The sequence below is a fragment of the Alligator mississippiensis genome, chromosome 16, assembly GCF_030867095.1.
Source record: "Alligator mississippiensis isolate rAllMis1 chromosome 16, rAllMis1, whole genome shotgun sequence".
Taxonomy (NCBI): Eukaryota; Metazoa; Chordata; order Crocodylia; family Alligatoridae; genus Alligator; species Alligator mississippiensis.
Genome location: NC_081839.1, coordinates 4,831,989 through 4,846,387, shown reverse-complemented (window position 1 = coordinate 4,846,387; position 14,399 = coordinate 4,831,989). Strand labels below are relative to the sequence as shown.

The window sequence follows — 14,399 nt, the reverse complement described above, 5'->3', positions numbered from 1 at the left end:
TACAGGCTGTGTTCTTTATGAACTATATGATTTTGTTTACTGGAGGTTGGATTTTCAAATGCACTAAATATTGGTGGCCTGAATTGCCACCAGTTTCAAAAAGAAGGAAAAATATGAATCGAGCAGAGATAAGCCACCGTTGAGTGCTTTTGAAAAACAACCTCTTGGCGGTCTTATGCGTCTCTTCAATAGCATGGGTGTGCAAAGAATGCAAATTGGGTATTTTTGTTCTTGACATTGGGTAGGTCTGGTTGCTTGCTTGTCTTGGGATGGATAGAAGAGTGATCCAGTTTTGCAGGCTAGATCCTGTTTATCAGAGTGAAACCATCTCCAACTGGAACTACAGGGGACTTGAGGGGACTGGAATATGTCTTCACAATGAAGAACGCTCTTTAATAGAGTATACTAAGATCCTGTCTATTGGGGAAAGTGATTAAACACTACATTTTTGTTGAAGGAAGCTTAGAAATCAGCATCAGGCTCTCTGGAGCCCCTCCCCTCCATATTTATTTCCTTTTGAGTAGAAAACTGCATCTCTGGAGTGTTGACTGACTGTTAGCACTATTTAGACAGTTAAAATGAGATGATACTGTCAAATGTTTGTGCTTCTGTATGCACAGTAGAACAAACTCCGAGGGCAAACATTCTGCGCTGCAGCTACTTGACATTATAAAGGAAAGCAATTGGGTTTTTTCTTTTTATTCATGCGACTTGGAATAAAGATGCATTTCTGAGGTCTGACTGCCCAACCTCAGTGCATTTAATATCGGTATTACAATATAACCTCATAAATCTGGCATGCTCGGGACTGAGCACCTGCTGGAAATTTGAAAATTCTGGGTTTTTTAAACAGGAGCGGCGGCTGTTACTCCCTGTTGTAATGATACAGCAAAAGCCGTGTTAACCGGCACTTTATTAGCCAGAAAACTCTATTAACCAGCATCCGAGGGATGCAGCAAAAGCAAAACCGGGAGTACCACTTCTAGGTTTCACTGCTGTGAGCAGAGTTTTTCTTTGCCATTTCTTCTGCCCATGGCCCAGGGCATAGCAGCCTGTGCAGGGCCCCCCTTCCTGTTCCCCAGCACACTGACGCCGGGGACTGCATCAGACGGTGCACATTTGATTAACCAGCATCCCCTATTCCCAGGGGATGCCGGATAACAGAGCTTTTACTGTATTTTTTAAAACTGCCGGATTTTCAAGGATTCTGGATTTTTGATACCTGGATTTATGAGGTTATGCTGTACTTGCATATCCATAGCACATTCATAGTTTCATGTTTCATAGTTGGTAGGGTCGGGAGGGACCTGAGCAGATCAAGTCCGACCCCCTGCCATGGCAGGAAAGAGTGCTGGGGTCAAACAACCCCGGTGAGGTGTTCATCTAACCCCCAGGGTAGGAGCCAGCACCACTTCTCTTGGACGTTGGTTCCAGATCCTAGCTGCCCTGACAGTCCACTGATGGTGACATGAATCAGACACAGTTGATGCTTTTTAAAATGCATCACAACTGAGTTTTGCAACCTTATTTGAACTTGTCTGTGTGGTTTATTCATTTCAGGTAATGTGTCCAGTAATCCTTTCCCCCAGTGTCTCAATGAACACTCTTGCTTACAGTAACCATCTTTGTTCAAGCAATTTAGGAAGCTTCCATCGCTCAGATATGCTCAGATATGTGTGCCTCTGCTTCCCAGTTTTCTCCCTCTGGGTCTTTTCTGTGGTATAGTACAGGCTGACACAAAAAGTAGATACCACATTTCTAAGTGTTGCAGGATGCATATGAATTGTTCCTTGGCATAAATGTGGATACTTTAGGGTGGCTGTCAGAAAGCTTAGCCATGCTTCATCTGCCTAATTTAGAAATACAACATTGCATTTTAGTTCAGTAGTGTGCATGAGGCTTGAATCTTGCTGATCCTAGAGTTGATGCAGCAGGCGGGTACAGGTATTTCAATAACCGTTTGGGGTACATATCAGGGAGGGAGGATATTGCTACCTTCCTTTTTGAAGATTGTACTACCATTCACCCTCATTGCTAATAGTCTGTGCACAGCTGTGGTCTTATTTCCCTGATAAGTTTGGGGAAGCCAACAGAAAGAACTGTTGTAAATTTAACGTCGTAAAGTTTTTTTTTCTAATTTTCAAAAACAAAATTGGGGAGGTAAATGTCACCATTTTTTTTTAACAATTATAAGTCAAAGCTATAAGAGACACCACGACTTGCTTTAGTTTATTGTTTGAAAGCATGCTGAAAACGGTGCACCTGAGAGCCTGTATACAGCTGCTACTGTGGCTTCAAAGTCCTGGACTAGTTTGGGCACTATATAGTTTATTATAATTGATGGCTTCCTCCTAAATGGATTCTGGAAGTGGATATATTATTTGAATGAAGCATGTTATGAAGAGAGAACTGTTATTTTATTTGCCTCTTTTTTTCTAAGGGCAGGAGACAGTTTCTCACTGGTGTAGCTCCAAAGAGGTGCCTGTTTGGGGAGCAGAGTTTAATTAGAAGCTGCCCAGCAGCAGAAGGTAGCATTATCTGGAAACCTTTCCAAAAAAGAGGTGAAAAAAATCTTTCTTTATAACTGGTGAACTTCGGCTTGAGAAAACGTATTGGAATGGGGAGAAATAAGAGGACTTGGTGAATGCAAACAAAGAAACCAACTTCGGGAAACTCAACTTTGTACATTTTATAGCCACTTTTCTGGTGCTGAAGGGAGGCCAGTTTATGAATATGAACACAATTCCTCTTCCTTCTTGTGAAGCTTAGCTCTTTTTTAAGCAGTTGGGTAGAAGGGTGGGTTGTTATCGCCACAGGCTGAAGCATTTGAAAAAGAAAATGTGTCTTTATATGAAATAACCTTTATAGTGCATTTATGAACAATAAAAAAAAAAAAAAAATCAGAAGAACTACTGCTCTTAAACTGCAGTGCATGTGTTGATGCCTCTCTAGGGTCAGGAGGATAGCCCTGTCTCTCTGGTGATATGTGTAGTATTGCACATTTAGGTACAATGCCAAGTTTTTATTAGGAACTTACTTAGGGCATATTTGGCTTGAGGAAACTTTATCTGGCTTCCTATCTCCGAGTCACCAGTCTGTTCTGCAATGGCAGTGCCTGATCTGCTTTTACTTTGACTCTGCCGAATGTCTTGTCTTGTAGGATGTGGAAGAGTGGAACATCGGTAACCTGAACACCCTGTTGGACATGGTGGAGCATGAGTGTGGGATTATCATTGAAGGCGTAAATACCCCCTACCTCTATTTTGGGATGTGGAAGACAACCTTTGCGTGGCACACTGAGGACATGGATCTCTATAGCATCAACTACCTGCATTTTGGGGAGCCCAAATCCTGGTAAGTGGGTAAAATGTTCATGAGGAGAGTTGCTTTGAGTTCTTACCTCTGTTCAGAAGCTACCCTCATATCCTCCTCTTTCCTGTCCGTGCTGGGAGCCCCTGTACTTCCCCAGCACAGTCTTGATACAAAATCAGTTGCTAGTAATTTAGCAATGCGTGTTCACGTTCAATCCAAGGCCAGTTAAAAATGTGCAGCACACTCCTTAGATTTCCAGTGATTTCTTTTTTTTTTTATATTATCACAGAAGGGTTGCTTCTTTCAATTAAATAAAATCCTACTCTGAAAATCCAGTCAATACAAGCATTTCTTTTGCTTGCTGTCCAAAAGTCACATGCACTCTTTTTATCCATCCTCCTTTTCTCCCACTAGCCATTTGAATGCTTTTTTTCTCCCTTTCCGTTTTCTTTCTCGCATTGAAGAAATACCCTTGCCCCTCAAAGAGAGGATTTGGAGGAAAGGGCTCTTGGTGGGAGGAAAGAGGTTAAAATCTGTCACCTACATTTCAGCAACTGCGGCTTCCTGGAAACTGGTGCAGAGGATTAAAGCTTGGAGACCCAAGTGGGAAAAAAAAGTACTGAAACATTGCTATTCCTGCTCTGTGCCATAGGGCAGGAGGCATCTGTTATTTTGACTCAACAGTTAAATATGTTAAGATGTTCCCAACCCCAGTGTCTTCTGGGGGAGGCTGGTGAGGGAGTAATTTCTTAGCTTGTTCTTGAAGCTGCATATTAAGTATTTTGTTTTTGGATGTGGTTGCACATCTTCTGGTTGGAGAGAGCATCCCGTGAAAATGATCAATAAGTAGGGGTGAAATTGCTAAGCTCGAGTATACGGAACAAACAGGTTACCAGGAGTCGGTGTTCATTTTCCCGAGGTCTCCTGCTATTTAAAAGTATAACCAGTGAGACTTGGAGACCCGAAAGAGTGCTTTGCTGAAGATCTTGATGTGTCTAATAAATATTGACATTTGCATGCAAATTAAAGTTTAAATGTCACCATGAAGCTGTTTTCTGCTAGTGCCAGGGCACAGTGACAAGATCTTCCCATCTCTCCACAATACGAGTCCCCAGTGACGCCACTTATCTCCGGGCTGATGGAGCCTGCGGGTGTATGAGAACTACAGCAGCAGGGAGGCTGCAATAAATAAATATGGTGCTCCTTTATACCCGATAGGTGGGAGAGGGGCTGGGGCTGTTGCACATTCACCTGGAGTTTTGGTGCAAACGTTCAGTCTCCTCTGATGGGTCACAACATGTTTTTTTTTTTTTCTGGTTCACCTGCTTCATAGTTGCTCTCTTTCAGGAAGATGTGAAGGGAGCATTTCTGCTTTCTCTGATAAGCTGGTTTGACCCGGGGAAGCAGATCACCTGAGGTCTGAATAAAAAGTGCCAAACTTTAATTTTAGATCCCATCACATTGTCTTTCTTGAAAAGGCACTCACCTAAAACAGGAGCAGGCAGTTATTTGGGCTGGAGGGCCACTTGGTGAGTTTTGGTGGGCTGTTGAGGGTTGCACGCACACGATGGTGTTTAAGAACAGCTATCCTTAAACATTTTTTTTTATAGCATTTATTGTATAAACTTTATACTCTAAATGCCATAACCAGGTTTCTACACATCACCAGATTTCCAGGCACAATTCCAGAAAAAGATCCCAAATTACTATGCACTATTCCAAGTAGCATATTTTCATAAACAGTTCCACAAAACAATTCCCAAATCACTGCAGACAATCATGTTGCCAGAGTTACCTTTTTCCACTGGCACTCCACCCCTGCACGGTGACCCATCCGTGGCTGCACTGCTGCTGGGGAGGGCTGCACCGTGGTGCCCACTGCGGAGTGAGGCCGGGTGCTGCCGTGCCGTGCCGTATCTGCTGCTGCCTGGAGCGCAGCGTGGCCACCGTGGACATCTTGAGAGCAGCAAATCTGTGCAGGTTTGGGGCGAACAGTGGGGCCAGGGACAGGTGGTGTCGGGCAGCATCCCATCGGTACCGGTTCCACAGAGAAGCAGCCCATGTCTGCCTGTGGCTCAGCCGTGATCCCCAGCGCTCAGGGTTGCTCATGGAGGGGAGCAGACTGGTGCTGCATGCAGTGGGGTTGCTGCTTTTTTCCCTGCGGGACATTTCCAGGCTGCTTTGCCAGCTCCATCCATGCACAAAAGGCCCCTGGGCGCGTGCTGCTGCTCTCCGTGCCACGGCAGGTGGCTGCTGCAGACCCTGCCCGTGGGCCCTGCTGCCCTCTGGTGGACATGCGTGGTGTAGCCGCCAGAAGGGACACATGCAGCCACCGTCCTCTATCCTTCACGTCATTTCCACAACAACGCTTATTAACATGCTAACGAACGTGATACAGATCTACTAAAAAACTACTGTGCATGGGCCGGATGCAGGCCATATTATGCCTATCCCTAACCTAAAACTGTGGCTTTGATCCATTATGTCCGCCAGGTGGCACCAGTGCCCCACCACAAAACTTCCTTCTGTCCTTTGAATACACAGAAACAAACCCAAACGGAGCTGAAGCATAAGAGCTTGGTCATGGCAATCTAAAGCCCCGCTTCATCCTGCAGATGTTAGTTGCTCTAAAATGTTGCATGCACAACATGTCTCTGATCACGATTAACATTGAGGACATATTGTCTTCAGAATACTTAGTCGCTGTCTTCATACTTTGGAAATGTCAGCTCTTTTCCTTCGCTGGCGAAGTTTCGTTTTTATTCTGCATCCAGAAATCTGAAAGCAGAAATGACCAGTTTTTTCTTGGAAGAAAACTAGGTACTGGGCAAGATGATGATATCTGTTGTTTGGTCTACAAAGACCCATAGTGCTTGGACAAGGGTGTAGTAGGTGCTAAAGAAAAGAAGCTATTTTAATTGGCACAGTAGACATAAGGCCTACCTGAAATTGTTGGCTGCCTTCCCAGCATTTTTCCAGCTCCACAAGTACCTCAAAGGAGTACAAGTAAGAAGCAGTGATGCTGGGCCAAACGACAGCCAGTTTCTCTTGTGAAGTCATTGTTGCTCCCATCAGGACCTGCTTGTTGTTGAACAATGGCATTCCCAAAGTGGGCTGCTTGTTGCAAGAGGTGGCCCTTGTGCCTAATGGCAACTCATGTAAGCCCAGTCACCTGGAGAGTCAAAACTGGGTAGAACTGAAAACTCAGCTTGTGCAGTAGAGATAAAAACTATTGCAGCAGTTAAACTCTCAGTTGTAATTCCCCCCCCCCCGTCTTGCCTTGATGAGGAAATTGTGCATCAGAGGAAGCACAGGGGACATCTGGGCAGGCTAAATTATTGTGTTTAGTAGAGAAGTAAAAAGGGAATTTGAAGTTATTGGCCGGATCAGCCACCCGTGAACCACTTGTGTGGAATGAGGAGAAGAACTGGTGATCAGACCCGCTTCCCCAAGAATTGCACATCTCCCCTTATGGTAGTAGAGCGACTAGCACTTGGCGAGGAGGTACCTTTGCCACGTTTGAGGGACGTTCAGATTTTAGCGTAACCCAGCTCTTCAGTGGTTGGGATACGTTTTGTGTTGTAACCAGTTACATAAAGCAAACATTACGTAAAAGGACGATGATGAAGTTAGGCCGTGGTTTGGGCAAAGTATTTTCCTGTTGGGCTGAGCTTGTTATATAGATGACAGTCTCTCTCACAGCAGTGGATGCGTTGTGACAAGATGCCATGGCCGGTTTGGCAGGAGACTCTGCTGTTCCCTTAAGCACAAGGCTAGAGGATGCCACTTGCCCAAGTCTTTCCCTCCTTGTTCTTCACTCTGACAGCTTCTATTGAGGACTCCTGGAGCAGTCCTGGAAAAGACTATGGGCTTCCGAGGACTAGAAGGGAAGTGGACATCTCCAAGCAGCCAGGGTTACTTTCAGGCAAACTAGCCAGTGCCCATTTCCCAGCTGTGACTGCAGTGCTCCCAGAGATCAGGTGGAGGAGCTCTTGGACTTCGGAGAAGAGAAGTACAGCTGTCTGCATGGAAGATGGCTGGAGTGATGGTGCTGTTTTTTCGTGGCCCCACCTCCGTGGAAATTTCCCAGGTCACTTCCTCCTTCTTGTAGACTCTTTGACCCTGACGGTGATCATCTTAGAGGCACCTCGGGGAATAGCAGGAGCATGGAGAGTTACCAACTCAACCAGTTTGGGGCTGTGCTCTGAAATAAGAAGCAGGGCGCTACGATTAGGCTGTCAGCTAGAGGTTTTTATACACCAACATGGAGTGCTCGTCTGTTTATTGGTGGTCTCCTGCAGGCTCAAAGTAGCCGATCAAAGATGTACATGCATTTTTCTTACCCGCATACGTTATTTTAGGCGACTTGAATTTAGAATGAGGCTGTCGGACCTCTTGCGAAGGGTTCAGCTCTGCCGTGGAGAGAGAGCCCAACCGAAGAAGCCCGCTTGGTTGCCTCTCATGGGAAGGAAAGAGTTGAGGAGTCAGGCTGTATCCATGGTGGGTTCTGCTGGAAACGCCCCCCTCCAACATTCACCTTTTGGTGGAAGAGGTGAAGGGATAAAGCCCTTGGCTTCTCCTGAAGGAGGATTAGATAAGTGGATTGTGGGAGGCTGCTTCTGAAGGTAGACAAAAGGGCAGCCATCACTGGAGTGGGAAGATCACCGCGAGGCACATTTTTCACATCTGGATGGGAGGTACGCACGGAAACCTCAGTGGAACAGCCTTTCCACTCTGCAATGCAGGGGGGATACCAGGCCTTCACAAAGTGTCTCAGTAGATGAAGATGGCTTCTTGGCTGGCACCTTAATTATGAGCCGCTTGGCTGGTTGTGCAGCCGCTTGATTAATGTGAGCGTGCCCGCCTTACTTTCAACACCAAAAGAAAAAAGCTGCTGTGCCGACAGTTCCTTGCATCGCTTCCCTTTCACAGATGGAGAAAAACACTAGGCGAACGAGTGCCTCCTCCAGCCTTGCTTCGCAGGATAAGAAATGTTCGGAGAAAAGCGAAGTGCTCAGGCGGTGGAGGGTCACCCAGGGATGGATGAAATGGAAGGGGGCAAGAAGGGGCAGGTTTCGCTCTGCTTGTCAGCTCTCACCGAACAATCCCGGTGGTTTCTTTTGGCGCTTTGCGTTAATGCACTTGTGCGTTTTCAAGCTCTCAAACTTCATCTCATTGCACAACTTGGGGGAAGAAGTAAACCGTGCCCGTCCTCAGCGGGTACTGCTGCCGCTACAGAGACCAACCCAAGTAGAGCAGTCTGGATTCTGCGCGCCACGGGCTGGGGAAGCTGATCCCGTCTCTCCTGATGTCCCAGCGTCCCCATGCGTGCATCTGGCCTGCCTGGCACACTGTGGACAACATCTGGTTTTGTCAAGCCCAGGAGAGGCCGTTCTCCAAGGGGCGAGGTGGCAAGTGGGCACACAGCTTCAAACACGCATTGCAGGGGATTTTGAGCTGTTGAGTGATTTCATTTTGAGCTTCATAGGCAGGGAGCTGCCAGCTTGAGCTGAGTCTCTTGCTTGCATGTCTTTCTCTAATTATAATATACTGTTCCTCTTACATTAGAAGCTTAATTACAACCTTTTCTTAGTCTGTCTTCAGTTTTTGTGAAGTTTGAATTTATTCCAGTTTGCAGCCTGTATAAAAACCTCTTGTGGTAGGAGTTTTTACTGTATCAATTATACGTATTATGTATAATTACCTTATATGCTCATATATAGAGATTTAAAATGCAGCAAATTGTCAAATGATGTCAACAGGAGACTGATTTTTATAAGAACAACAGCTACAAAATTGAGTGTCAAGCCTAATGCTGTACTCATCAGTGCCATGCTGATGGATGTCTGCCTTGGCCTTGATGAATTCAAAAGTTTGGGGAGGGAAGCAGGTGAAGCTTTTGACCATAGCAATGCCATAAGGGGCCACTGTGCTTTGGTTACACCAGCTCTTCTGTATCCTGTATTGGAGCTTGGTTGCTGCTTTCCCTTCGAAGCTGCAGTAGCAATCCGGCAGGCTTGTGGTACCCAAACTGCCCCGCCATTGATTAATATTATTCCCCGCTTTTTGCTATCTGTCCGAGGATTTCCAGGCGTCTCCCAAGCATTGCCTCCGAACAGCCAGGTGGAGTAGGTGAATGTTAACCTCTTTTTTTAACACCTAGGTATTGTGACCTGCTCAGGGCTGCAGAGCTGTGGGAACTACTGTCGTGGGATCCCTTTTTGTAGTTTATTTAGCCAGCGGAGAATTAATGCTTCATTTGTAGGGTATAGTTTAGTACAATTGAACTGTTTTGAATTGTGTTCAGAGCACAGACAAAAGCTGGCCATTCATAGCTAAGGCTGATATGGTCCTTAATCCTTCCTTGCTTCAGAGGTACGCACATAATGAAGCAGATGGGGAGTATGTCCCTGCATTAATATGAAGAGCCCTCCACACCTAAGGAAGCCCTTGAATTGTGGATCATTTTGATGTTGTAGTTTTAATTGGGTGCATCTCTGAGAGTATAACATCCTCAGGCCAACTGGCAACATCACAGCTATGGTATAGCCCCTTACGGCTTGGCAACGCAGATGTAACAGAGGTTTTGCAAATACCCCAGCTGATGGATGCTAACAGTTATGTCATTTCTGTCTCTCTCATAAGTGCCAGTGGAACAACATTTTGCAGTGTTGTTTTACTCTCCAAAAGCTGCAGAAGTTAAATAAAGTGATATTGAGGAAGGGGACTCGCAGAGGAGGCCATTAGTCTCTCTATAGTTATGATAGCTTCAACTCTGAGCTTGGCTTTTTAGCAAGCCCTGGCCAGGCATTCCTTTTCTGAAGATGTGTCAAACCTACTCTACTTGACCCATGATTGCCTATACCACCTCTTGCATTAGGGTAGCACATGCCTGTAAAGTGCTATTGCAGATCAAGGAAGGAGTTCGGCAATATGAGCTGTAAAAGACCTTGCTCACGCTAGGGTAGCATGTAAAATGTAATTGTTGCTAGCAACAATGATTAGTATTGTTTCCTTGATGGAACTAGATTCCCCTGACAGCCCTGCTGGCAAAACCAGTCTGGATTTTCCTTCCTTCCTCCTCCCACCCCCGCTCCCGTCTCTGCCGTAGTCCCCTGTGTACAGTGAATCTCTGTCCATGGAGTCAAGGAAGCCATCTAAGGACGTTGGTTGGAAGAGCCATGTTTAAGCAAGCCTGGGTCTAACTAGCCCCTTCCTGATCCCACCATCAGGAGGGTGTAAAGCTGTTTGATGGGGGGAGATGAAATGGGAAAATGCTCAAAGCAAGAAACATTTGTTCCTCTGGTTTGGAGTATATTTAGGAGCCCTGCCCCTTTCTTATCTGACCAATGGCAGATCCTAAAGCAGCTGCAAGTGTCAGAAAGCTGTAGGTTTTACCGCAGATTTGGTTTTTCATTATTGTCTCAGGCTGCGTTGCAGCTGTCTTGGCCTGAACCTTTGCCCTCTCCTACCTCCAGGATGGAAAATGTTAATCCCTAGGGAATGATTTTAGATAAAGAAAATGACCTACCTAATGCAACCATGGAGCTTAGCTGTGCCGGCCCCTTCTTTCTCCGTTCCAGCTGCAGATACAGGACCCTTGGTTTGTTATACCCACTACCCCTGTTTCCCCTCCGTGGTGCCCTGTACCCCCTGCCCAGCCACTTCAGTGCACCCTCACTTACGCTGCAGTTTGCTGCAAGTTTGGTATAATCCCATTTGAGGCTGCTGGGTTTAATGTTTGCTACTGAATTGTACAGCAGCAGCGGGGGGGAGATGAGGGGTGCAGAATACCCATCCCTGTTATTGCCTTCTGTTACACTGTCTTAAGGGCAGCATGTTGCACAAGCAGGTTCAAACACTAACTCGATCCATTGTGATAATCGCACCTGATTACTGGGATCCCTTTAACCCCTTACAACTTGGAGAGCATGCAAGCTTTTTAATGCAGAGTGTCAGGAAGCTTTAGGTGTGCCTCGTGACCTTTAGGAAGCCGAGAACATTACATGTGTTGCAGCATGAATATTTTTTCTCTGATTCAGCTCCATCCAGAAGTTTGTTGCTGAGTTTTTGCTTTCCTCGTTCTCCGCTTTGGGACTTTTCATTAATGAACAGGATTCTGCTGCATTTTTTGCCTCTGACATCTGCACCAGACTTATACAGGGAGCATGTAGGGCCAGCTTGTTTTTGAACGTGGGCACACTTCCACTGTTTGCAGGTTCCTCCATGGCGGGAGAGATTTACAGGCAAGGGGAGGAGGGAGAGAGGCAGGGAGAGCTGAAGGAAGGCCATTCCTGCAACGACGGGAAATTTGTGAGCTGCAGGGAGCCCTCCAGCCTCTGCTCCCCCATGTAATCTGTTTTATGGCTCTGCAGTTTTGGACGAAGGGAGAGCAGAATTTATGGTGATGTTTGATTTATGGATCAGCCGCAGCACCATTTGCTCTCAGGCTGATTTGGCGAAGCAAGGCTCTTTGCTGTTGATGGGAGGGGGTGGAGGAAGGATTGGGCGATGCTTATTAAAAGAAATAAAGGGAATGGGGTATAGTGTGTATTAACAGGCAGAACAGCTTTTCCCTCCCCTGTCTGACCTGGCACGCAACTCATAGGTCAGAGCTGCTCTGGAATGGGGCTTCTGCATTAAGAATGCCTCTGCATATTGATTGCTCCGGGTGTCAAGAAAGGAATGATATATTGAGATGCAGCGTTGCATCCCCCTGTAATTTGCTGATAAATGGGAGGAGTGCAGCAGTGAGTTATTAATACAGGCTTTCGGGCTTTGTATACCGCAGTCATTAGTTAATCAATACCAACCACGCCATCCTGCTAATATTCAAACAAGCCCTCCTGCGGGCTCCCACACGCCGGAGCGGCTGGCTTGGTCTGCAGGTGGTGCTGTGGTGAAGGATGAAGCCCTTTTCCGAGCAGGCGGCAGCACTGCTGCTTTGGTGTTTTTTCTGAAATCCCGGGAATTGATGAATTGTAGGGAGGTTGAAGCTTGGGTCAACTGAATGATTTCAGTGCTGTTAAGGAACCCGACTGATGCTTTTGAGGACTCCTGAACCCTGCCCCTGGTTTGAGTTCTTCTCCCATTCAAGTACCAACAGCTTAAACAATGGAAATTCATCCTCAGTCTGCTTAAAGCTTTTCAGTGTTACATGGACTTGACCAAACACTTACTGGTTTTCACGTGCGGGGAAGATGCCGTCGTCTGGGGGAGGAAGACCCAGGTGGTGCCACCTTTCCTCCGCTTCCCATTTCTTTGCCATGCATTCAGAGAGGAACCCACCAGACTCTCCAGACGGCGGGCGCGGCTGTAGAAGCAGCCAAGGAAGAGCTTGCTGCATGAAGGGAAGGGGAGCGAGCGCAACCCAGCCAGCCACTTGGCTTCTTGCTCCAACCCACTTTACTCCAGCCTCACCACTCGCTCACCCCCCAGCCTTGTCTCTATTCCCTTCTCTTTTCCTTTTCCTCCTTAAATAGACTCCTCCACCCCCTCTCCAAAATGCACAGACTTACCATGATGTTTTCTGCCATCCCATTATTTGCCGGTTGTGTGTTGCATGCCTTTCCCACAGCCTGCGCGCCTCTACGCCATTGAGATTGCAAGTTCTTTGGGGCAGAGACTGTTTTGTGCCATGCCACACTCGGTGGGGTCTCCCATTCTTGGGTATTCCTGGTACAGCCCCATAAGAAACGTGAATGAGAAAATTGATCCGTGCTCCTCTGCTCGTATCTAACGCGGCATCTCCAAATGGGTCCCTTTTCCACTGGTGTAGTGTATAATGCATGAACTGCCTTCCCTACTAGCACTAATAATTCATCACAGCTCTGCAGTCCCAGTCTGGGTTGAGAGAGGCCCTTCTTTGATGAGAGAAGGCTCTTGCTGAAACTCGCTCTTCTGTTTTGAAAGTGTCTGCTCAAAGCTCAGACCTGATTTGAGATGAAGATCTATGGAAGTCTGACAGGATCACAGATTGGTTTTAATAACTTAGGCTTTTGAGTAGTGCACTCTGTCATTGATACAAGATGTGAGGCAGATAGATGCGCCTTCCCTCTCCATATAACTCTCGCAGCCTGCTCTGACTTGGACCCTGCCGGAGACTGGCTCTCAGATTCTGGCTTCATGGCACTAGCAACTGGGTAGGTGAAGATGGAAAGGCACCCCTAATGACACTGGAAGGCTTTTCATTCACATCTTGTTAGCATGTTGGCAAAAGTCAGTTTTTCTTTTTCCTCTGAAGAGGAAATTCGTCTCGAATGATGCCAGCGCAGCACAAGGGTAGTTTAAAATAGCAGAATTTCTGCAGTAACGGTGAAACATAGCGCACAGTAGTGCTGCGATGCACATGCTAGCTAGTTAATCACCCCCCTCTTTCTTTTCCCCAAGAAAATACGTATATATTTAACCCTAATCACTGAACTGAAAGGTGTGGTTGGGAATTGTTCAAGTCTACAGTACCACCTCTACCAAGACTTAGCTGTAGTACCCTTCCGTTTTAATGGAAGGGGCTCCTGAAGCAGGACTAGGAGCTTCAGACTACATGACCCTGTGAAAGGATGTAGCTTGTCACAGCAGAAATCTTCCGTATAATGTTTCTGTTAGGGTGGGCTTTACCTCCTGTTGAGATCATGGAAGATGAACTGGACTAGAGAAGTGGAGAGGGAAGTCTGTCTAGCAGAAAGGGCTTCCGGATTAGGTGATGGCCACCATCACTAATGAACAGACACAGGCATTCGCTTGCCTTCCTTTCCAAGAGTGCTGAACAGGAACGTGCACACCTCCGTGCCCAGTGGAGAGGGCGGCTCTCACGGTGCAGACTAAGAATACCTGTTAACATACTGCTGTGCACATCGTGGTCTCCCCCCGCAGTGCTTGGGCACAATTTTTGTGAACATTAAGAGGAGTTAGCTGTGTCCATTAAAGGGAGAGTAGATATCTAGAACAGTGATAACTTCCTGCTTGCAAACATTGCTGTTTTTTCCCTCCCCACCCTATGCTGTGCTTCTGTTTATTTCTACCCTTTCCAACTGCTGTTGGACAGGCAGGGGGTAATATTATGGAGGTTTGTTTGAGATTTTGTAGGC

General features: G+C 46.5%; 1 protein-coding gene across 5 annotated transcripts in view; it reads left to right on the top strand.

The window, feature by feature from the left end:
• KDM4B (lysine demethylase 4B) overlaps positions 1–14,399 on the top strand; it is a 147,028-nt gene that overhangs the window by 29,326 nt on the left and 103,303 nt on the right. For 3 of the 5 annotated variants that reach the window (XM_014604920.3, XM_014604922.3, XM_059719690.1), the window contains exon 6: positions 3,161–3,354. In XM_014604920.3, the coding sequence (XP_014460406.1) occupies positions 3,161–3,354 (194 nt within the window). Of the gene's footprint in view, positions 1–3,160; positions 3,355–3,776; positions 4,284–4,380; positions 4,618–14,399 lie in introns of those variants that run through there. The other 2 variants (XM_006274237.4, XM_019484030.2) reach the window with 2 other exon arrangements.